At 41.1% G+C, this 24,872-nt stretch overlaps 1 protein-coding gene across 2 annotated transcripts; it reads left to right on the top strand.

Annotated features, from left to right (window-relative positions):
- The first annotated feature begins 3,539 nt into the window (after nt 1-3,539).
- On the top strand, nt 3,540-22,633 carry ccdc77 (coiled-coil domain containing 77). Of its 2 annotated transcripts, none has more exons than XM_078417051.1 (11): nt 3,540-3,657; nt 4,064-4,283; nt 7,136-7,278; nt 7,536-7,632; nt 7,731-7,791; nt 9,417-9,508; nt 10,641-10,789; nt 12,537-12,765; nt 14,358-14,483; nt 17,372-17,524; nt 19,820-22,633. In XM_078417051.1, the coding sequence occupies exons 2-11, from the start codon at nt 4,071-4,073 to the stop codon at nt 19,964-19,966; spliced, it is 1,410 nt and encodes a 469-aa protein (XP_078273177.1). In that variant the 5' UTR covers nt 3,540-3,657; nt 4,064-4,070; the 3' UTR covers nt 19,967-22,633. The 2 variants fall into 2 exon arrangements, with proteins under 2 accessions (XP_078273177.1, XP_078273176.1); XM_078417050.1 differs by lacking the exon at nt 3,540-3,657 and adding an exon at nt 3,725-3,955.
- The last annotated feature ends 2,239 nt before the right edge of the window (nt 22,634-24,872 follow it).

The following is a 24,872-nucleotide window of genomic DNA, read 5'->3' as shown; positions in this document are numbered from 1 at the left end:
CTATTTACAATATACATTAATGACTTGGATGAAGGGATTAAAAGTAACATTAGCAAATTTGCAGATGACACAAAGCTGGGTGGCAGTGTGAACTGTGAGGAAGATGCTATGAGGTTGCAGGGTGACTTGGACAGGTTGTGTGAGTGGGTGGATGCATGGCAGATGCAGTTGAATGTGGATAAGTGTGAGGTTATCCACTTTGGTGGTAAGAATAAGAAGGCAGATTATTATCTGAATGGTGTCAAGTTAGAAAAAGGGAACGTACAACGACATCTGGGTGTCCTAGTGCATCAGTCACTGAAAGGAAGCATGCAGGTACAGCAGGCACTGAAGAAAGCCAATGGAATGTTGGCCTTCATAACAAGAGGAGTTGAGTATAGGAGCAAAGAGGTCCTTCTGCAGTTGTACAAGGCCCTAGTGAGACCGCACCTGGAGTACTGTGTGCAGTTTTGGTCTCCAAATTTGAGGAAGGATATTCTTGCTGTCGTATGTTGAAAAACTGGAGCTACTAGGCTTGTATACACTGGAATTTAGAAGGATGAGAGGGGATCTTATTGAAACATATAAGATTATTAAGGGGTTGGACACGTTAGAGGCAGGAAACATGTTCCCAATGTTGGGGGAGTCCAGAACCAGGGACCACAGTTTAAGAATAAGGGGTATGCCATTTAGAACGGAGATGAGGAAAAACTTTTTCAGTCAGAGTTGTAAATCTGTGGAATTCTCTGCCTCAGAAGGCAGTGGTGGGCAATTCTCTGAATGCTTTCAAGAGAGAGCTAGATAGAGCTTTTAAGGATAGCGGAGTCAGTGGGTATGGGGAGAAGGCAGGAACGGGGTACTGATTGAGAATGATCAGCCATGATCACATTGAATGGTGGTGCTGGCTCGAAGGGCCAAATGGCCTACTCCTGCACATATTGTCTATTGACAACATCCATATGATGGAATACTTTCTACATCCCAACTTGGAAAAATACCTCAAAACAAGTGGATTCATTGGTCTTGATCCACGTCAGAATCCTAGAATTGTACAGACAGGAATGGGCCCTTAAACTCACATCCAAACTAATCTTTTTTGCCATCTACACTGATCTCATTTGCCGACTAGTCCTTCTGTGACTTGCCTTTTTAAACTTATGTTCAAACTTAGTAATTATATCTAATTCCACCACAAGGATATAATTAATTGAAAAGGGTGCAGAGGATGTGTAGGAAAAGGGTGCAGAGGATATTCACCAGGATATTATCTGGAATTGCAGACAAGTTAGAAGGAGAGGCTGGGACTATTTTCTTCCAAGAGTGGGAGGCTGAGGGGTGACCTTATTGAAGACGCTAATATTATGAAGGGTATGGATAAAGTGAATGCTCATGGTCTCCCCCCCCCCAAAGTAGAAAATTCTAAAACTAAAGGATTAAAGTGAGAAGAGAGGCACCTTAGGAACATTTTCTTTCCACTCAGATGATAGCCCATATCAGGAAGTTATCGAAGCTGGTACAATTATGACTTTTAGAAGATACTTGGACAGATATGGCTTGGAAGGATTAGAGAACTATGGTTGAAATACAGGAAAATGGGAGTAGCCCAGAAGCCAACTTAGTCAGTAAGAACAGGTTGAAATGGAGGGTCTGTTTCTATGTTACGTAACCCTGCAACTTTCTCTGACAGCAAGTTCCAGATATCAATGATAAAAAAATCCATTGTAATAATACTGCTGTAATTTTAGACAAGTTTCTTCACTATCCATATAATTACTTATTATGTGTAGGAAAGAACTGCAGATGCTGGTTTAAATCAAAGGTAGACACAAAATACTGGAGTAAGTCAGTGGGACACGCAGCACCCCTGGAGAGAAGGAATGGGTGACGTTTCAGGTCAAGACCCTTCTTCAGACTGATACCCCCTACATTCAAACTCCACTGGGTGGTGCCACCAGCAGTGGCTGCCTCAGACAGAAGGTCTGTCTGTCCTTCTGTTCTTGTTATTTTAAGTATGTGTTAAAAGTATGTTTTAGTGTTCCTTGGTTTGTTTTAGGTTTGGGGGGGGGGGGGGGGGACTTTTTTTTCAATCTCTTACCTCAACGGAGATGCGATTTTTTTCAGTATTGTTTCTCCGTCCCCACTGTGGCTTAACATCGAGGAGTTGGCGGCCTTTCCTGGAGACCAACGGCTGTTCCAAACCGCAGGAGTCTGCGGGACTTTAACATCGCAGAGCTTGCGATCCCTTTGCCGGGGATCGAAGCAGGGCCTGTGGACTTTAACATCGCGAAGCCCACGGTCTCCGGTAAGAAGAGGCCGATTCAGGAGCTCCATGCAGCGGAGAGAGTTTCAACCACCCCGACACGGGAGTCTCGATCACCCCGACAGCTTCGATCGTCGGCTGCGGGAGCTTTGATCGCCCCGACTGCGAATAGTTTGACTGCCCTGACCGCGGGAGAACAAAGAGGAAGAAGCTGGAACTTTGTTGCCTTCCATCACAGTGAGGAATGTGGAATCCACTGTGATGGATGTTTACGTTAACTTTTATTTTATGTGGCTGTGTCTCTTGTTGCTTTTCACTTAGTATGGCTGTATGGTAACTCAAATTTCACTATACCTTAACTGGTGAATGGGACACTTGAAACCTTGAACTCATTAATAGAGGTGAGATAGAGCTTTACGTGCACCTCCTCTAACCTCATCTATTACATTCAGTTTTCCTGATGTGGCCTCTTTTACATCAGCAAGACCATGCATAAACTCCAACCATTTCACTGAACACTTACACTCTGTCCACCAAGGCCTACCAGATTTCCCAGTTACTAACTATTTTAACTCCATTTCACATATGCTGACCTTTCTGGCCTGGCCCTCCTCCATTTCCAGAGTGAGGCCACATTCAAACTGGAGGAACAGCATCTAATATTCTGCTTGGGTAGGTTGTACGAACAGTATGAACATTGAATTTGCCAATTTTAGAAAACTTACCAAAACCACCTACCCCATCCCTTCCCTGTGGACTCACACCACTTCTACCCTCCCCTTCCTTTCCACCTCGTTCCTTCCTCTGGCTTCACAATTCACAATTTTTTAAATCCTTATCTCGCACCTTTTGTCTTTTCATCTCTGACTTTTGTCCAACCATCTGCCTATCTAAACCCGTACTTCTCTCTTCCGCACCTGCTTCCATCTGTTACTTGCCAGGCTTTGTCCTGCCTCTCCTCTGTCAGCTTTATTTTTATCTCATCCCATCCTAATCAGGCCGAAGTCCCGATTCTTCACCTTTGCATGTTCTCCACGGATGCTGCCTGACCTGCTGAGTTAGTCCAGCACTCTTTGTCTTGTCGAGTAAGAAGGAACTGCAGATGGTGGTTTAAACCGAAGATAGACACAAAATGCTGGAGTAACTCAGCGGGACAGGCAGCGTTTCTGGAGAGAAGGAATGGGCGACGTTTCGGGTCGAGCCCCCTTCTTGAACAGGCATCTGCAGTCAGTTCCTTGTGCCTCTATTTTAAACACACACTTTTATAACCCCATGACCTTCTCAGACGGCGCATGTCTGGCTGGGCAGCATCGAATCGTTGGTGTGCTGCTGTTTGATTGCCCCAGTGCTTGGCGGTGTTGCCGGTGGTTGGTGGAGCGGTGCGCGGGCGCGGTATTTGCTGGCGGTTTGTTGCTGAGGTGACGGCAGCGCGAGCGAGCGGCGGGAGGGAGAGCGGGGCGGCGCGTGAGTGGCGCGGGGGGCAGCGGCAGCGAGGAACCGGGGTGGATGCGAGTTGCCCCCACCTCACCGTGTCCTACTTCGTCGGGTGCCGAGTGGGCCTGCCGGCTGTAACCCCCCCCCGCTGAGGCCTCGCGTCTACTTTGAATCATTGAAGAAGATGTGTTGACCTGAGACCTTAACCGGTTCTCTTTCCACAGACGCCGCTTGACCTGCTGGACGTATCCGGCATTTTCTATCTCTAGCTCAGAATAAAACGTAATTTCCCCTTTACCCTCACGTCCACAATTGCGCCTAGAAGGACTTGTAGCGCATCGTTGCTTACTTACGATCTATACAGATATTTTTGTTTTGTTTGGTTTACAGATCAACGATGGGACGTAATTCAACTCATTCGGCTAAACAACAAACGACGCCCGGACTTGACAGTTCTCCGGCCATTCCACCTGTAAATGAGCGTTTGGCTTTCCTCCGTCCTTCCCGGGAGCTGTTGGAGTACTACCGTAAAAAGATTGCACAATTTGACGAGGAACATGAAAATCTTATGCAAAAATTGGAGACGTACAAGGCCACCTATGAAGAACAGGTGGGTCCCAGCAACCCCAACAACAACACAGATTGAGTTAAGAATAACTGGCAATCCAGTAGGAGCGTCGTGGAAATGAAGGAGTGATCACTTTCCAGTTAACTGCAGGAATTAATTTCATAGAACTAGCACAGGAGGCCATTCAATCATTTGTGGCTTTCTAATCGATCAATTCTGATGGCCTTACTTCTTGCCTCTTTCCCTGAAACCCTTATGTTATTTAATCTTCTATATACTAAAACTCTCGTTTGTTTGTTTGTTCCTGGACTACAGCCAAAACGGTACACGTATACACGACCATTTTAGGCCCACCTTACTCACCGTTGTCCCTTTGGTTCCAATTGAAAGAAGTTTTATTGAAATCGGTGTTATATTTTTAAAGTTATTCACATTTAAAAGTTTAAATCTATCTCCTAGGAAGGGAGGATGAGAGAGCATAAGGGGGGGAGGAGGGGAGGAGGGGGAGTGGAGGGAAGGGAGGGGGAGTGGAGGAGGGAGAGGGAGAGGGAGAGGGAGGGTGAGGAGAGGAGGGAGGGAAAGGTACTGCACCAATGCAGGAGAGGTTTAGGCAGTCAACAGAGCTTTATTTGTCATTCGGTACCAAGGTACCGAACGAAATTACATAGCAGTCACACAAAAAAAAAGAACACAAGACACATGACCCCAACACAAACGTCCATCACAGTGACTCCAAACACCCCTTCACTGTGATGGAGGCAACAAAACTTCCACTCTCTTCCCCACGGACAGACAGCTCGTCCCCGACCGACCCGCACAGTCCCTGCAAGGGGATGGAAGTCCCCGCGGCCGAGTTGCACCGGGCGCTGAAACGTCTCGCGGCCGAGCCGGGCGATGGAAGGCCCCGCGGCCGAGCCGTGCGCAGCTAAGTCCCGCGGCCGAGCCGCACCGGGCGATGGAAGGCCCCGCGGCCAAGTCGCACCAGGCACTGTTAAGTCCAGCGGCCGAGCCGCACCAGCGATGAAAAGTCCCGCGGCCGAGCCGCGCCGGGCGATGTTAGGCCGCAACTCACTGTATGTAAAACAGAAATGGGAAAGGGAAGGTAATCTTTTTCTAAAGGAAGAAACCTGGGAGAGCTTATGTGAGATACAATGGAAAACTTCAAGTTCAAATGTTTGGCGGGTGTTTTGCTGGAAAACCCTTATTAGGTTTTTTATTACACCAGTTCAAAAAAGGCATTACACAAATTCTTCTTCATGCTGGCGACAATGTGGGTGCCTTGAGGCAAACCATTTTCACATATTTTGGTCTTGTGTATCAGTGATCCCATTTTGGCAGGAGATTCATAAAGTTTTACAAAAAGTTTTTTATATGGATATTCCATTTAAATTTGAGTTTTTATATTTTGGTGCTTTACCAGTACAAAATGCTTCTATTAAAGATAAGTATCTTTTCCAGATCTTAAGTGCTGCCAGCAGGAAAGCTATTACTAGGAAGTGGTTGAAACCTAGAAAACCTAATGTGGATGACTGGATTAACATTGTATATGATATTTTTATAATGGAAAGGATAACTTTTGCTTTAAGATTGCAACAGGGAATAGTTTTGAAAAGGTGGGAAAAATGGATGTTGTACATCATGCCCGTACGGCCATCATTTGTTTAAAGCGGATCTTTGTATCCTACTTCCGTGCCCTATCTCATTTTCCTTGATTTCATACCGCTCCAGAAGTAGTGATGAAATATTATAGAGGTATACCCCAAATGTTGGTTTTAGTTGTTTTTGTTTTTGTGTGTAGTTAAGTTTAGGTTATGATCAAATGTCCAGTAAGTTATTACCCATCCTTGTAGTGCTTCCAATACCTGTGGTATGATTTATTTTGGGATATGCAGTATTTGTTAACTACGGAGGGTTTAAGGTGAATGAGAATGTGTATCATTGCGGAATGTATGGAACTGGAAAATCAAAATCAAAATAGAATTATTTTTTAAAAAGAAACCCGAGTGCTAAAATTGTTCTGGGTTTATCCACTTATGAAACTAATCTCTCACAGTATGACTTTGGTATAAAGTCAGGACTTGCTATCTCAATGGTGCTTTTAGTTCACCATGCAAATACACAGTGAAATTTTCTTACAAACAGTCCAGTAGAGTATTGCCATATCCAAGCATGTCCCCGATTAGCAAATTATACAGAAATACTCTCCTAAACCTGCATGCAAGAGGAGCCATGTTTTGGCTCCATTTTCAAAGTCCAATCCATGCTCTTGTATGAATGGTGCAAGATCCCAGGCTGCTGCACACCTCCAAAAAAATCACCTTCCCTTGGACATGCGGGTCGATCTGTGAACTGACGTCCCTCTCCTTGCCCGTCCATCTTTGTGCCCCAGGGGTGCCTCCTGCAGCCGCCCTCGTGGGCCCGGTAGGCCAGACACCTGTTCCCTATCCTCTCCTACCCGGCTTCGCTGGTCACATCCGTCGTCGTCACCTGCTCCATCCTCCCAGTCTCTCGTCTTCGTGGGACGAGCACGGGTCAGCTCAGCAGCTACCCCCTGTAGGCTACGGTCCGCCAAGTCTTGAGTTCGGTCACGGGGGACTGGCTCAGCCTGCCGGGTCTTGCGGAGTACCGGTTCGGCGGCTTCCCCCGTCAGCTGTGGTCCACTGGGTCTTGATAGTAGTTTCCAAGTGCAGATGTAGGCATGATGGGTAGAGTGATCTCCTCTACTCCAATTCTGTGCTGGATCATTTCTGCTACCTTGGTACTTAGTGAGTGGCAGATGTATGAATTTGTAATCGTCAGGATAGATTGAAACTAATTTGTTCTTTTGAACTCAAAGCTGTGTTTATACTACAATTTAAGTCGTCAATATTGGACTTGACTATTTTCTTCCTCAGCATAAACTCCAGTGGGAGATTCGACAGAGGGAAGAAGAGATTGAGGAGCTACAAAAAGCACTCAGTGACATGCAAGTTTACCTCTTTCAGGAACGTGAGCATGCATTGCGACTTTATGCTGAAAATGATCGTCTAAAAATTAGGTAGGGGACAAAACTCCTATGAATTGTTGCAGTTTGATGAAAATTGACACTGTTGATCACAGTGCCCTCTCTCCTGCAGAAAGCAATTTTGTTTAAGGAGCTGTTGAACAAATGGAACAGTCATTGTTTCCTATACTGGTAGCATTACATTACCTCTTTGGTCTTGGTTCCAAATTCTGAGAGGTGGTTGCAAAAATATATATCAACCTGCCTGCATTTGCAAAGACTAATGATTTATACAAATTGATTTTTTTCAGAGAGTTAGAAGATCGGAAGAAGATTCAACATCTCTTAACTCTGGTGGGTTCTGAAGAAGAAGCACTCACTTACTTTCACAAAGAGCCTCCACACAAGGTAAGACGAGTATTTAGAGTGATAAGGCTTTAGCAGTGCTACACCTAGTGGGTTTTGTTCCAAAATCCAGAAAGTAACTGTTTAAAATTATTTTTCAGGTAATTGTCCCCCAATGTATAAAGAAGCATGGACGCACGGAAAATAGATCTTCAAGAAATGGTAAATGTTGAACATTTGTGACATACCAGACAGTGAGTCAAAGCAAGGATGCTTTGTTAGAAACATACAAGCATTTCAACAGGAGTTGAATTTCAAGGCAACATTTTTACCTGACATAAATTATGAGAGTAATTTTCTGACAGAACATCAAACAATTCTAGAAACTGTTTAGACCATGCTCATAAATTAACCTGTCTCGTGCTTTTGCATCTCAAATTTTGATGTGAAATTCCTGCTGTTGGGCTATGATCAGTTGTATGAGAATGGCAGGGGAATGGGGAGAGGGTAAGTATGGAAGGAGAAATAGTGGTATATTTGCATCCAGGTTAAACTGGCATTTGTTAGTCAACTCTAATTGCTCTGAAACTATAGCCATTGTTTTGCATGTAGTTAAGAGTTAATTCAAACTCCACAACAACATAGATATTTGTAGCCAGAAGAGGCAAGGAAGGAGATTTCAAATATCTTAGGATATTAGTGTACCAAAGGTTTTTATACCTTTCCAATTATGTATTTGGTGCTAATGGCTTAATTGATGCCAGGTTTATTTATTTAGTAGAATTTAATTCTCCAGGTGTGGTCATTGAAGTTGAATTGATGTTTGCAGATCAATAGCCATTAATTATCTGGTAACAACATTGTGCATGAGCAACCAGAGGTTCTAGTGGAAGGAACATTTGCTGAATGGGGATTTTAAAGGCGAATGAACTGTTTCAGGGCTTGAAGCTGGAGAATAGTCTGAGACAATCTGAAAATCAATGAGGAAATATCTGCCAAGGTAATTAAATACAGTGTTTAATGTCTCGGAGGCACAGCTGTAGTGGCACAGTGGCACAACTCCAGCGACCTTTGTTCATTCTTGATCTCCATTGCTGCCTATGTGGTGTTTGTATGTTCTCCCTTTGATCACAAGGATTTCCCCCTGGGTGCTGTGGTTTCCCCTCATATCTCAAGAATGTGTGGCGGTAAATTATTTGGCTATTGTAAATTGTCCTAAGGGTAAAGGTTAGTAATAGAATTGGAGTAGCGTTGACGTGGAGTGTAAATGTGTGCTTGATGGTTGGCACTCACTTTTGATAACCAGGATGTTATCTAGGCTTGTGGCTTGAGTTATAGGTATAGGCTGGGACTCTTTTCTTTGGAACATAAGCAGCTGAGAATTAACTTTATTGAGGTGTACAAGACGATGAGGGTCATGGAAAAAGAGAACGTTCACAGTCTTGTTTCCAGGTTAGAGGATGATAAAACTGGAGGGTGTAGGCTTAAGGTGAGAGGGGAGAGATTTCAGAGGGACCTCCGGGGCAACTTTATCAGTCAGTGGACAGTCCATATCTGGAATGAGCTGCCAGAGGAAGGTGGAAGTGGATACAATGATGACTTTTAAAAGACATTTCGGCAGATATTTGGAAAGGAAGACTTCAGAGGAATATGGGCCAAATGCAGGCAAATGGGTCTGGTCCAGTCTGCCAACTTGGTCCATGGACAAGGTGAGCTGAAGGGCCTGTTTCCAGTCTATATAGCTTTGTGATTCAAAGGGTCTGTTTCTGAGCTGTATGTCTCTGTCCGCTGTTGGCATACTACCAACAGTTTTATCTCTCTTTAAATTTTTCTTTTTCTTCAACCAGATTATAAAAGAACAGGATCTAAAATAACCACTGCTGTTAGTCCGACAATCCCAGAAAACTACCAGCGAGATAATCAGATTTTACTATTACAGGTACGTCTTCCACAGTGATTTAGTTCGGCTCGTTTTACACAGTTTCCTCTTATTGTGATCCAGACTCTCTTGTAGTAGCTGCATACAACCCATCTTCTTGGTTAGGCATCACCTGTGGCAGGGTTTATGGATCCCACATAGGACTTTTCCGTGATTTCTGAGAGACTGAACTATCGTGGATCAAGTCATCCTTGATACCAAGGCACATTAAAAGAAGCAGGATGTAATCCCCCAGCAGCATAACCAAAACTATACTATTAAAATGCATACTTAAACTGATTAATGTTTGATTATAATCAGCACAAAGAATGAGATTACAAACAAACACTTCATTTGCAACTCTAGATGCTGATAACTTAAACTGCCATTATTTGTTAGATCATATTTACATAAAATATTGAAATATTACTAATACCCTGTGAGTTTAATGTGTTGATCTGGAGATGGAAATTGAAGTTTTGGACACAGTTTAATCTATATATAAATTACTAAAACTCTCATCACATATATATATATAGTTTGTTATTGAAATACAGCCAAAACGGTACACGATACTGCGACAATTTTAGCACCACCTTAATCACCAGTGTCCTGTGCTTCAAATGAATGTTACATTAAAACAAAATTAATTATGGGAATTATCGAATGGATAAGGATATGATTAATGTAAAAGATGCCTGATATTGCACAGAAAATAGCCTTTCGGCACACTTTGCCCGTGGCGATCATAATGCTTATCCACCCCAATCCCATTTGCCTGCGTTATGACCACATCCCACTATTCCTTTGCTGTAAACCTGTCGAAATATCATTTAAATATTGTCATTGTATCTGTCTTTAGCAAATCCTTTGGCAGCTCATTCTAGGTATCCACCACCCTCTGGAAAAACTCACCTTAAACCTATGTCATCTAGTTCCCCTACTCTTGGGGGGAAAAAGCCTGTATGTCCCTCACAATTTTATAAACCTCACAGGTCACCACCCCTTTGCCTCCTGCGCTCCAGTGAAAATATTCCCTGTGTAACTACAGCACTACATTCCAAGTAACAATATGTTTAGTATGCAGCAACTATATTGATAATGATGCTGATCTGTTTCTTTTCTTGTTCTTTCTCCCACCCAACACTACAAGGTTGAGGCCTTGCAGTCCCAGTTGCAAGAGCAGACACAGCTGGCAAAAGAACAAATTGATGCATTGCTGGAGGATCGAAGGATCCGTGTGGAGGAAGTACATGTACAGCATGAACGTGATAAAGAAAAAATAAGAACTCTGGCAGACAAGTTAGTTAATGCAGTGTACAACAATTGTAGCTACTGGGAATGTTATTGATTTCTGACTTTTGGTCAGTTCATTCACCAGGATAGAGAACCTACGTTGGGTTATGATGTGGAAGGATATGAGAGGGTGTCATCGCCTGGATGTGTACTGTGGAGAGTTCTACCACTGAGTTAGACAACTTCACAATTTCCCCCTTAGTTTTCCACTTAGTCTGCCATGGTTTTGTTCAGTCAGTCAGAAGTCTGTATCCCATTGAAGCCTCTTTGCCTCCTTTGAGCTCATATTCTCACCTGGTTCAGTACATCAGCAAGCTAGGAAATATAACATTTCATTCTTTCAGCCAAATCATTTAATATAGATTGTGAACAGCAAGAGCTCAAGCGTAAATCCTTATGGTAACAGCCTGCTCGCCTGAGAACAATCTGCTTGTTCCATGTTTTGCTTTCTGTTGGATAACTATTTCTTAAGTCGTGTACAATTTCGCAATTCCATATGTTCTAATCAGGTTGATGAACGGGATCCTATTGAATGCTTCTGAAATTCTAAATGCATCTCTGGTTTTCCCTTAAATATTCTGCTGGTCGTGTTCTCTAAAAATTCCATCAGATCAGTCAAGTGTGATCTGAATCTTGATAAATGCATGTTGTCTCTGCTCATTCCTATTATTCTTTTCAAGTGTTCTGTTATCACATTATTTTCAAGAGGCAAACAGGTTAGTTCCCTGTTTTCTTTCTCCCTCTTAAATCAAATAATGAGATTGTGTTTGGTCCCCTCTGATCCAAGATACAATTCTGTAATTTACAGAACTGTGGAAGATGAATATCAAAGCATTCACTATTCCTCTGGCTATCTTTCAAAACTGTGTACTTCATCAGATCCTTGGAATTTATCAGCTTCCTCATCAACCTCTCTAGTTTACTTCTGTAAACTAGTTTATTAGGTTGGCATTGATATGATTCTTAGGGTGTGAGTATACTCCTTGTGAAGACAAACTGGGAAATTGCAGAATATATATTTCCCACCAAGAAAGAAAATCAAATAGGGTTTGAAACCTTGATGCTTTGAAAGATATACGTTAAGATTATAGACAGCAGAAGTGTGCATGAGCAAAGAGAATACAAAGGATTAGTCTAAATCTAAAAAGCGTGTAGGGAGACAAGGAATTATGATGTCGACTTTAACAAAGGATATGTCAGAAAATAGTAAAATGTTTCACTAACACGTTAATTATAAAGAAGGTTGGTATAGAAATAGACTGTCTTTGTATTGAGTATACTCTGACAAAGCACAAAATGTACCAGCTTCTGGGTATAGAAATTTCTTGAATAGCTGACCCCTCACTTTGAAATTATGACCAAATGTTTCTAGACACACTAGCCAGAACAAATATAATTCCTGCATCTATCCTGGCAACCTATGTATAAATTCTGTTTGTTTGAAAGAGCGACCCCCAATCTCGGCCCACTCTGCTTAAAATTTCTTCCTGAGATAACATCTCCTCCAACCTTTTCCAAGTCTCTTCCAATCTCTCTTTGCTGCTATCACCTGTAACCTTTCACATATAGGGAAGCTAGACCTGTGCATAATATTCCAGGCATGGTCTCATCGCTGTCAAGCTCATGCCTTTGTTCTTGTACTCTGGGGTGGCCATTCTTAACAGTGGCCAAATAAGCTAATGTTTTCTTGACTTACGTTGAGATGGTAAGATTAAATTTTAATCACTTAATTGCGACTATCGTGTTACCCTAGGTTGCAGAAAACTCAGAATCTTCTTTATGAAAGTACCAGAGATTACCTACAACTGAAATTTGAAGGACGAGACATTGAAAAGGTCTGGATGGCTGAGAAGGATCATCTGCTGCAGGAGCTAGACAAATGCACCATGCTGAGAAACAGACGCTGTGAAAATGAGACACAATTGCTTCAGGAATTCCCTGTAGAACATGAAATACAACGCGTACAGAGTGAAGAAATAAAGGTAACAATTTTGAGTGAGAAAGCTTAGAATGGTATTGACTTAAAACTAAGTTGTTTAGTCTATACCCACGCAATGAGAGTAGTGCTTTTCCAATACTCTACTATAGATGGTAAATTATCTGACTATCAACAGTCCGATAATCTTAGTGTAGACCCAATCTTCTGATTTTGTGGACTTTGGACATTTCAATACTATAATGCTGTAATATTATATTCTGCACTCTGGTATTTTTCTCTGTGCACTAGCTGTTGTACTTGTGGAAGCTTGATTGTATCATTCAGTAATTGGGCAGCACGCAAACCAAGCTTTTCACTGACTTTACTATACCATTACCAAATTCTCCCTATTGATCTCCACAGTTGGTCTGCCCTTCACAACCTAATCACTTTGTTTTTTTTGTCAAGTGTTCCTTCTTGTCATTTTTGAATCTTTTGCCTTTATTTCATGTTACCTGCAAAAACAGTTTTTTAAATGCTTGCTTCAAGCAAGAAACTAAGATGTGTAGAGAACAAAAAGGTATGAAAATAATCACTGAAGGGCTCAACACAAAAGAATGCGTGAAATTCTGGCGTTCCCAGAAGAATAGAAACTGAAGGTAGCTATTTAGATCCTGGCTGATTTGTGACTCAAATCTAGCATTTTCCTCATATTCTGTCGTATGTTAGGTTTAAAATGATGGACCTGGCATTCATTTTTTTTAAAATCTGGTCCTAATTTTTTGATTGTGCTCCCTGGATAAAGAAGTGACTTCAAGAAAAGGAAGAGAAAGGAGTTGATGTGATATCACAGGATGGGTGAGCAGGAGATTGACCATCCAAATATATGACATCCACATGTTTACCTTCATCTACTCTGCTAAATACACCCTTGGGTTCCAACAGACTAGTCAAACATGAATTTCCCTTTCATTAACTCATGTTGACTTTGCTCAATCACAGCACTATTTTCTTATTGCCTTGACATTAAGCCTTTATTATAGCTTTTAGCATTATCCTTTGATGCTTTGTAGTTATTTAATAACCAATTGGATCCTGGCAATATGTCATTCTGGGGTCACTTCTACAAACACAGAAGCACCTATTACTCTAATTTTTCATCCTTTTCCATTCTACATTTGTTCTGTCACACTGGTTGACTGCTTGGAGAATGCCTAAACTTAACACATAAGGGTGACAGTGAGCAATGGAGGGCCAAAGTTGAGCCTGTCACTTCAATGCTTCATTGTACTTTGACTGCTGCCTTTTAGGTTCATTGGGACAGGAAAAAAAATCAATGTAAATTCAAGGATCAGCACATTATCTTTCTTCAGGACTCAACATTCAATGTAATAATTTCTCTCTAAATTACTTTCTCGGGTTACACTGAAAGGGTGTAAGAGGTAAAAATGAAAAGTTTGTTACTGTGAGTAGTATGCTGCATGGGGATTGAACACCACTATTTTGGTTATGACTAAGTGGCAGCCTGTGGCATCATTAGAACAGCTGACAAATACAAATGGTATTTTGGGAGCTAGATTTGTCTGTTATCAGAAGATATAAAAATTTGAGACTTGGGTGTTGAATTTATCATTAAAATGTTACTGACTTTCCCAGCTACTGCAGGACCAGCTAAACCAGGCACATCGATTGGCAGACATGTACAGGGAGCAGTGTGTGACACTTGAAGACAATCTGGCGCACATTCAAGAAGAGGGAGACATGGGGAGGCAGCTATTTAAGGTATGAATGCAATGTGTTTGAATTATATATTGAGGCAACAACCATCAAATAAGTTCTGAACTACATAGGGGGTCATTGTTTTCTCTATTTTTCACTTATTGTTTGTTTTTGTAATACTGAACTTGTTGTTTATTATGGTATTTACAGAATACTATGATTACATTTTACTTGACTTGACTCTAGTGCTAGTGTACGGGGATCCCTGGTCGGCGCTGACTTGGTGGGCCGAAGGGTCTATTTCCGCACAGTATCTATAAACTAAACAAAGAGGAAAAAAACTTTAAATGCACTCATTTATATTTTAGAGAAACAAGGAACAGCAGATGCTGGTTTAAGTCAGAAGAACTCAGCAGGTCAGGCAGCATATCTGAAGAATGTGGATAGGTGACGTTTTGGGTTGGATCCCTTCAGATTCCTCACTCGCCAATCCATGTTCTCCAGCAATGCTACCTGAGCCTCTGAGTTACTCCAACACTTGGTGTCTTAATTTATTTTTGACCAATTCATTGGTAAGCCATGCTTGATCTCCTGGCCTGATGATGGTGGTATATTGAATGATATATTTAGATTAGGGTGGTGTATATTTTGGTTGCTGCTGCATTTGATCTGCATGGCCTAATGGATGCTGCAGAATAACAGAATTTAGAAGAACATGTTTGTGGAACTTGGGAAGTTAACGCAGCTAGTATAGAATGTGTTGTAGTAGAATAAATGTCTTTGCCCTATTAAACAAATCAAACCTCATGGAATTATAAATGGTAGCTAGCACACAATGCACTGGAATGTTTCCTGAAGTTAATGGGATCACAATCTATAGTAAGGTTCATCGCACTACAGATGGAGGTGCACGGGAAGGACCCAAGGGACTTATTGGCTCCAAATGGGCAGACTATGGAATAGTGATTCATTCATATCTATACAGCCGGAAACAGGCCTATTCAGCCCTCCAAATCCGTGCCGCCCAGCGATCCCCGTACATTAACACTATCCTACACCCACTAGGGCCAATTTTTACATTTACCCAGCCAATTAACCTACATACCTGTACGTCTTTGGAGTGATTTTTAAGCATTTTTAAGCATTTCTAAGGCAATTAGTCCCTTAAGAAATACAGGGAAAGGTGACAGTTTTTGAACACAAATGGTTAGAAGAGAAAATGCATCTAATGTAAAACACAGGTCCATTTGAAGGGATGTGATGTTGATAAATTGAATCAAAGGTATGTTTTGATATGATTGGATATTGACATGGAGAAGTTGTCTTGTATTGCGTTAGTCAAAAAGGTTTTTGAGCTATAGTTAACAAAATGATCGGTAACCTTTAATGTTTATATTGGCCTAACGTAATTATGCTCATTGTATAAATATCACTGATTTTCAAGTCATCTCAAGTTCTCAAGTTCTATAAAAGTATCTTCCTTTCAAATAAATAAAGCAATAAACAAAGGAATTTGAGTTTTAATTGATGCTAGTGCCGGGGGTGACTAAACTCCCACAAGAGACATCCATTTTCAAGATGCCAGATCTGTCTGAGCATGTTCCGTTCAGCCTGATTAATACAAAACAATACATTAGAGAATGCCCTTGGTTGATTGATCTCCATAAATACTGTGCTTTGCTCAATTCTACCAATGCTATCAAAAAAAAATGATCTGCCCAAGGTCAAATGGTAAAGATACTACACGAGGTGAAATAGGTTTATCCATTGGTTTGATTCATTCACTACCTGCTGAAACCCAATATGGTAAATGTGTCCTTCAGGGATTCAGAAGTGGGGTGCTGTCAAGCCATTCTTTTTACCCATTACAAAATCAGTAAGAATGACTGCAGACTGTGAGGCTGCTTTTCTCAATTTAATCACCAATCTCCTGATGTTTGAGGAGGTCAATGCTAGGTCTCAAAACCGAGGTCAATACAGGATGGTCTCTTCAATTGACTTCCTGTGTTTCAACAAAGTGCCACTGGAATGCTCGGCCCTTTATGGATCAACCATGTTGGAGGGACTGGAGTGATCGAGGGCTCCAATAGGATGAGGATGCCTTCTGAAGGATATAATTGAAGAAGGCTATTACAGAGATCTGGCAGTTCTGTGGTGATCATTATTGATGGCTTGTGTTTTTCTAAATTTGCAGATCAATAACAGACTTTAAATTTCACAACTGCTACAGTGGAAACTCTGGTCTTTCAGTTATTAGTTGAGATTTCTAAATTTACTAATAAATGAAAATCGAAAATCAAACTGCAGCTGCTGTAAATCTGAAATTAAAACAGAAAATGCTGGAGGCAATTAGTAAAATATCAGGCAGCACCTGTAGAAAGAGAAATGGAGCTAACATTCAGTTTGAAGACTTCCTTAGACTACTTCTCTGATCTAATATGTTCATTGTTTCCCTTTCCACAGAGGCAGCTTGATCTACTGAATGTAGCCAGTATTTTTGGTGCTAATTCTAGATTAATCATCATGCAATGTAACCACAGTGCCACCACTCTACCATATATCCAAAATCATGAGAGGAATAGATCGGGTAAATGCAGAGTCTCTTGCCCAGAGAAGGGGAATTGAGGACCAGAGGACATAGGTTCAAGGTGAGGGGAGGAGATTTAATAGGAATCCGAGGGGTAAATGTTTTTACACAAAGGGTGGTGGGTGTATGGAACAAGCTGCCAGATGAGGTAGTTGAGGCTGGGACTATCCCATCATTTAAGAAACAGTTAGACAGGTACATGGATAGGATAGGTTTGGAGGGATATGGACCAAGCACAGGCAAGTGGGACTAGTGTAGCTGCGACATTATTGGCCGGTTTGGGCAAGATGGGCCGAAGGGCCTGTTTCCACACTGTCTCACTCTATGACTCTATGCTGATTTGGGATATACTGCTTTAATATAGGAGCGTTCTGAAAAAACAGTGAAGCGGCTTCATTTAATGACACGGCGGTACGAGGCACTGGAAAAGCGACGAGCTATGGAAGTCGAAGGCTTTAAAAATGATATAAAGTTACTGCGGCAGAGGCTAAAAGATGTGGAGAAGCAGCTGTTCAAGGTAGGCTTGAGCATTTAATATTCACCACAGGAATATTTCTCATTAATTCTCTGAGGCTTTAATATTTTCAACTCAATGGCTCACAAGATCAAGGACAAGTTCTCCAGTCCTGAGAATGTACTTTATTACTCTATATATTAATCTGGAAAAACTCAGCAACCTCGGATTCGCATGTCCGTTTACTGAAAAGATGATGTTTACTATTAAGTACAGTCAGTACACCACTGAGAGGCTTATATACATTGCAGAGCAATGTGCAGAGTCATACATCATGGAAACAGCCCCTTTGGCTCAATTCGTCCATGCCAACCAAAATGTCCATCTAAGCCATTTGCTTGTGTCTAAACCTTTTCTATGCGTGTACTTGTCCAAATATCTTTTAAATATTGTTATGGTATCTACCTCAACCACTTCCTCTGGCAATTCATTCCTTATACCTACCACCTTTTGTGTGAAAAAAGTTGCCCACTTCAACCCCACCCCTTCCCAGATTCCAATTAAATCTTTCCTCTCTCATCTTAAACCTATTCCCTCTAGTTTTATAAATGAATTAGGGAGGGTCTGTACATATTTCAGATTTCCTAAAAGTTCTGACCCGGAACGTTGCCTGTTCCTTTTCTCCAGTTGCCTGTCACGCTAAGTTGCTACAGCATTTTGTGTCTATCTTAGGTATAGACCATCATCTGCAGTTCCTTCCTGTGCATCTCATTTCTCCAACCCTGGTGAACCCGGCATTCACACTACCTATACTGTTCATGATTTTATACACCTCTATAAGGTCACCCCACAGCAGGCATGTGAATTTTCCGCGGATTTCCACGTTTTTAAAATCCATTTTCCGCTCTTTTTGCGTGGTTTCCGCGTTTTTCACTTTGCCAAATAAACAGAGAAATCGGATCGAAAAAAAGAAAGATAAAAAAAGAAACGGTGTATAGACTTATAATGAACACTAGGGTTCCGCTAGAGGTCGCTAGGTGTTTCGCGAGAAATCTCCCCCCCCCCCCGGCGCGCCCTAAAAGTCTCCCCGAAAATGTGGCACATAGGCTGGGCAAGGCAGCCAATCTCGACCTCATTGGGACTCCCACGGCCGATCGGTGGGTTGAGTTTGCAACCTGCGGCCGGGGCTCTGGAACTCCAGCCCAGCTGGAGCCAGCACATCTGTCACCATAGCTGACTTCCTTGGCTGGCTGGCCCCTCAGACATGCCTCAACATAAAATTGTGTCTGAAATGTATAATCTCCTTTCCTGAAGAGGGGTCTGAAGAAGAGTCCCAACCTGAAATGTTGCCTGTCCATGTGCTCCAGAGATGCTGCCTGAACTGCTGAGTTACTCCAGCATTTTGTCCTTTTAATTTTTTTCCAGCCTGAATCCCTCATACTGGTTACTGTGCCTACCTTTGATAATACGATCTGCAGTTACCTTGTCTACCCTATTCTAGCAGCACCTTCATGTCCATGTACTTTATACTTAAGAAAGACAAGGGCTTTGGGTATTGTAGGAACACTGCCACTCATATGCAAGTCATCTTAACTCACAAATGTCAAAAATATGAGCAGGAGTAGTCATTCGGCCTTTCAAGCTAGCTCTGCTACTCAATATGATCATGGTTGTTTCAGTCCCATATTTCCTACTCATTCATATGCCTCTTGATGCTTTTTGTATCAGGAACTTTATCTACCCCAATAAAATATTCAGTAACTTGATCTCTACAGCCACTTGTGGTATCAAATTCTACAGGTGTACAACTCAACTAGTGAAGAAATTTGCCCTCATCTATTGTCTGTTGTCTACTGTTCTGAGTCTCTGTAACCTGAGACTGTTCGAGCCACATCAGGCAGAGGTGATAACTTCCCAACATCCAGTCGTTGGCACTGTCAGAATTTTTTATGTTTAATAAATTTATCTCAATCTCTAAAATCCAGTAAATCCTAACCTACTTAATCTAATCTCATTCTGTAGTCGTGCCCTTCTAGGAATCAACCTGGTAAAGTAGAAAATATATGACTGTTTCTTTATCATTGTTGGGCTTAAATCTTGGAACTCTGGAATAGCATTGTGTGAGTGGTTTCATCAGAAGGACTGCAGTGGTTTAAGAAGGTGGCAATTACGAAGAGCAATGGTCAGAGCTTTTAGAAAGTGATTCAAAAACAGCCGTCCGATCATAATTGCTACTTATTTCCATATTTTTAATAGTCAAATTCCTTTCCTCTCAATATTGGAGTGTATTTCTTATTCAGTGATTTGACCCATACCATCTTCAATTTAATGTTTCAATATCATATTTTCTCTCGGTAGGTTACACTTGGAATTGGTCCTGACCAGGATCTTGCTATACTTCATGAGGTGCGCCAATCAAATAACCACTCAAAGATTATCCAAGGAGAGCTCAAGAATCTAAAGGCAAAGATTTATGGCTTAGAAAATCGCTTGCGATTTGGTTGATATTTTCTGTGGACTATTTTTAATCTTTAGTAAGGCTATATCAACACCACTACTATACCAGCAATGTGGGAATATCTGGAAATTACATATAATGACCTAGCAAGGCCTGGTCATAACTAAGCAACATGGTGGATTTATTCTAACTTTAAGAAGGCAGAGGGACAAAATTGGTGGTTTGCAGTTTTTTTTAAACATCAGTAAGATTGAATTTTTTGGTTTAAAATAGCAAAAAATGTTTTATTTTAAGCGAAAGGGGCAGCTTTCCATGACTCTGTTCAGACTGACTGTGTGTATGTTTCGGTTTTCTATTGGCTTAGATTCTGCTTTTAAATGATTTGATAAGTTTCTCGATTCCTTGAATGATATCAGAAAAATGTTGCATAAGGTGTTACTGAACCCTTATGTCAAATCCTTTCAGGTGATTTCTAGCTGCCTTAATTGGCCAGATAACTAATAATTAATACTTGGTTGCCTGTCATATTTCTGCTGTTATAGAAATAATTTACCAGACTGACATTAGTAGAGCAGCTGGTGTGTACTTGTAATTCTGCTTGGGCTATATCCAAAGCAATTCACTGGACCATTAGATGTGGATGCTCCTCTTTTCAGCAAATTCCTCATCCATACTTGATCCTTCTAAAAAAAATACTACTTGGTTATCTCAGTTTAAAATGGTGATTTCAACAGTTTTGGTCTCTTCTCCAAATGAGCCTGACTGTAATGGAGCCTTACTCTTGACCGCTCTACTTGTGATGACTAAATTGCGTGTTTTCTTGTTGTAGCAAAAGCTCTTATCAACCACATTTCTTCTCCATTATCAAGCCATTCACTGCTTATAGTGATTTGTTGCCAACAAGATATGATTTCCTTGTTTGGGGTCCTGTTTTCAAACTTGGTACTGAGAGCCAAGTTCTCAGAATCTCAAAATACATACTTGACTGAAAAAAAATCTGTTATACCTTTTTGTTCAGGCTAACAAAAACAAACTGCTTGTAAAACTTTTTGCTAACACTGAGATATTGCTAGCAATTTCTATTCAAATTTTAAAAAAGCAGCTGATACATTCTCTTAAAATTGCAAAACATATTTTAAACTGCTCCATGTACTATAATTATGGATAATGAGATTAGCACCTCGAGTTTGGGTATCTTAGGACCACCATCCCACAATGCAAATTATCATTGGTAATACAAATGTGAATGGAGCTACACTAACTTGCTTCATAATAATATCATCCAATCTAGCTAAAGTAGCTTTTAAAACTCTTCACATTTTATGCAGTCGAAGCTTTGCCCAATAAAGATTTCCTGTTAGCCTTAACTTACCCTCCCAACTCTCAATAGAAGACCTTACCACAATTTATCCTAGCACCCAGCTATTTAACTCTCCAGGGCTAATAAAATTTAATTTACTTCCATGAAAAAGCTATTTTGATGAACATAATTTAATATAAGCCTCTTTTTGCCAATCACATAAAAGCCCGCCAGTGTCATTCACGAGAGCTACATCGTTGACAAAGTCAAGGACATGTTGTTCCTAACTAGCCTTTCCTTATCAATTTTTATCTATCCTTTTTCTTTACTATTTTCCCTTATACTCCATTCTTTTTTCTTTCAAAAGACCTCATTCAGAATTCCGATTTTGCTTTCTGATTTATCTATAGATAATTTTTATTCCTAATTGATCCGATTCCTTCGCTTATATCTGTTCACTTTTTACACACCTGCAGATCGAAAGGTTTCTCTTCATGTTAACTGCTATTACCTTACTATGCAATCTTTGCCTGTGGAAGAATGGGGTTGTTGGGAATGCTCTGAGCTGGCATCAGCTTGATGTGTCAAATAGTCTTCTCTGATATTGTAAGGAAATATAATGTAATAAATGACACTCTTCTTTTTCAATTGGATTTCCAGTTACATTTTCAGATTTGAATTGCTTTCTCTAAGACGCTTGGTGGTTGAAGAGGGACCTGATAGAAGTATCTAAAATTATGAGAGGCATAGATTGGGTAGACAGTTGGAACCTTTTCCCCGGGAAAATCAAATACTTGAGGGCATAGTTTTAGGGTGAGAGGACCAAAGTTTAAAAGAGATGTGGGAGGACACATTTTTTAAATTTGAGTGTGGTGGGTGTCTGGAATATATTGCATGGGGTGGTGGTGGAGGCAGATACGATTGTGGCATTTAAGCTTTTAGATGAAGGGATATGGATTATATGTAGGCAGATATGAATTCTTGATATCATGTTCGGCACAGACATTGTGGGCCCAAGGGCCTGTTCCTGTGCTGTCCTGTTCTATGTTTTAATTCTCACCTCACTGTGTTATTCAACTGACAGTGGTCATAAACCTTCTTTACATTTCTCCATCTGCTTTATCTTCAAGTTTTGGATTTCATCATCCAAAATTCTATAGATTCTCGAATTGGTTTCTCAGATAAAAGAAAGTAATGGGAGCTTCAATATTTTAAGAAAGGAGGGAGAGAAAAAGCAGGTAACTACAGACCAATCAGTCTGAGCATAGTGGAAGTGAAAATGGAAACAGGACATGTCAAAATATCAGTAGGATTGACCATAATCAATTTGAACTTATGAAAGGAAAATTACGTTTGACAATTTATTAGATCTTGAGGTTAGCCTTTTGAGGTGTTAACTTGCAGAGATGTTAATGCAGAACCATCAAAGAAGTGTTTTTGGACTTCAAGGAACATTCAATAAAAGATTATTAAAAGTGGAGCGTGTGGTTGGATAATGTACTGGCTCAGTTGGGAATTAGTTTACAGAAAGAACAGAGTTCAAATTAATTGGTCATTTTCTGCTGGGGAGAGTGATAAAAAGGGTTCTGTTGGGATCAGTACTGGGTCCCCAACCGTTCAAAATCTCAATCAGTGATTTGGGTGGGGGAAGCTAGTGTACCATTTCAGCAATGAAATCTCCACAGTCCTCTTGTGTAGAAAGGGCTGATCCAAAGCTGAGTGATAGTGGGTGTGAGAATGATGCAAAGTGATTTAAGGGGATACAAATCAGATTTAGTGCAATGGGCAAGAATATGTCAGAAGGAGTGCAGTGGGGAAAAATGTTGTCTTTTTGATAGGAAAATAGAAGTGGGTATATTTTTTAAATGGCAAGACAGTTCAAGGTTCTGGTTAGACTTTTACACAAATCATTGAAAGCTAACAGGTACTGTAAAATGTATGTTTTCTTTATTACAAGAGGATTTTTGTACGAGAGTACAGCCACCTTGCTCCAATTATAAAGGACTCCTCTGATGGTTCATCTGGGATATCATGTACAGATCTGGCCTACGGAAGGGTGTACTTGTGAAAGAAGAAGAGTCGCAAAGATTCACCAGATTAATTCCTGGGCTGGAAGATTTGTCATATAAAGAGAATAAGCAAACTGGTGTGTACTCGTGAGTACAAAAGATTGAGAGGTGACATTGAAATATGGAAAATTCTTGTGTTGCTTGCCAGGGTAGATGTGAAGTTCTCTTAGGCAAGGGTACCTAGAACCAGCTGACACAGTCCCACAATAAAGGATCAGGACAGGGAAGAAATTCTTCACCCCAAAGGATAAACAAGCCAGTACCCAATAAGGTCCTAATTGCAGTTGGGTAGGCCTTGCCCTTCTCATGCCTGACACCAAACCTCTGAAGCAGATACCCTATTTCAACCTCTGTCAAAGAAGGAGGTTGCCAAGGGAAATAGTTCAAGACTGTGCTTAAAGCCTCTTTGAAAAATGCAACATCTGATAGATACTTGAGATTCCTAGTCAGCAACCAAACAAGCTGGAGAAGCAGGAGTAAGGATGCTGTTGTGAACCTCGTACATTTGCCTTGGAAGAACACAGAAGCCTTGTGTAAATAGCAGAAGGACCAATGTATCCACGCACCTGCCTCATCGTGTATCTTCTGCTGAATCTGTGGTAGAGCATGTTGGTTCACACATAGGCTCATCGATTGCCAGAGTGGAAGCAAGACATCAATACTGAGGGACCTCTAAAGATGTCTTCCAAATAGCTCTTTCTAATGCACTTTTGTTAAATCATATCTCGGCTAAATAAAATGAGGCTTCCTCCAATTTAGAACTTTTGTTCCTGTTCTATTTCATCTCAATTAGACGGAGTAACTCCAGAAGATTCTCTCACGTGAGAATCCCTAGCCCCTGACCACTACAAGTAGAGAAGAAACACTTAGAATAGCAATGAGTACATCGAGTCCCTTTGTTCGGAACCTGTAGAACCATAGTGTAAAGAAAGCATATATCCTCTAAACTACTGACCCATTCACATTTTAAACATCCTCAACCCTTAAGTATGGCCAGTTGATGGCATGGTTGTCTACACCTTCCATCACGTGGCTGATGATTGAAATAGACTGAGAACACAGTAATTAACCAGATTGGATTTGTGAAAATATATCTTCCACATTCACAAAGTGCTGGTAGAACTCAATCTGAAGAAGGGTCCCAACCCAAAACATTGCTTGTCTATTCGCTTCACAGACGCTGCCTGACCCACCGAGTACCTCTAGCACTTAGTGTTTTGCGCAAGATTCCAACATCTGCCATTCCTTGTGTCCCCATATTTTCCACGTGGATGGGTAGATGTCAGTGTTGTAACTATTTCAAAAGCTAAGCTAAAGGTGCAATTAGTTCTAAAGAACTTGTCTTCTCGACTATGATCTGGTCGTTTAGCCAATGTTGTATCCATTGCTCTATTGCATTTTCTTGATACCACAACTGTCTTCTATGTTGGTGGGGATAGAGGAAGCCAAGTTGGATCATATATAGGAATGATGTCATTAAACCGAACGCAAAAAAAAAAGATTTATGAGGACGTTACTGAAAGGTTTGAGTTTTGAGAGGCTGGATCTTTTCTCCCGTGGAGCATGGGAGGCAGAAGGATGACC

Source organism: Rhinoraja longicauda, chromosome 20 (genome assembly GCF_053455715.1).
Source record: "Rhinoraja longicauda isolate Sanriku21f chromosome 20, sRhiLon1.1, whole genome shotgun sequence".
NCBI lineage: Eukaryota > Metazoa > Chordata > Chondrichthyes > Rajiformes > Arhynchobatidae > Rhinoraja > Rhinoraja longicauda.
The sequence above is the reverse complement of the archived record's forward strand: the minus strand, read 5'-3'. Positions and strand labels throughout refer to the sequence as shown.

Coding starts and splice junctions, on each gene's coding strand:
- ccdc77 (XM_078417051.1), top strand. CDS start 4,071: ATGGGACGTAATTCAACTCATTCGGCTAAACAACAAACGACGCCCGGA. Junction 7,633..7,730: donor ACAAAGAGCCTCCACACAAG/GTAAGACGAGTA, acceptor ATTATTTTTCAG/GTAATTGTCCCCCAATGTAT. Junction 7,792..9,416: donor AAATAGATCTTCAAGAAATG/GTAAATGTTGAA, acceptor TTCTTCAACCAG/ATTATAAAAGAACAGGATCT.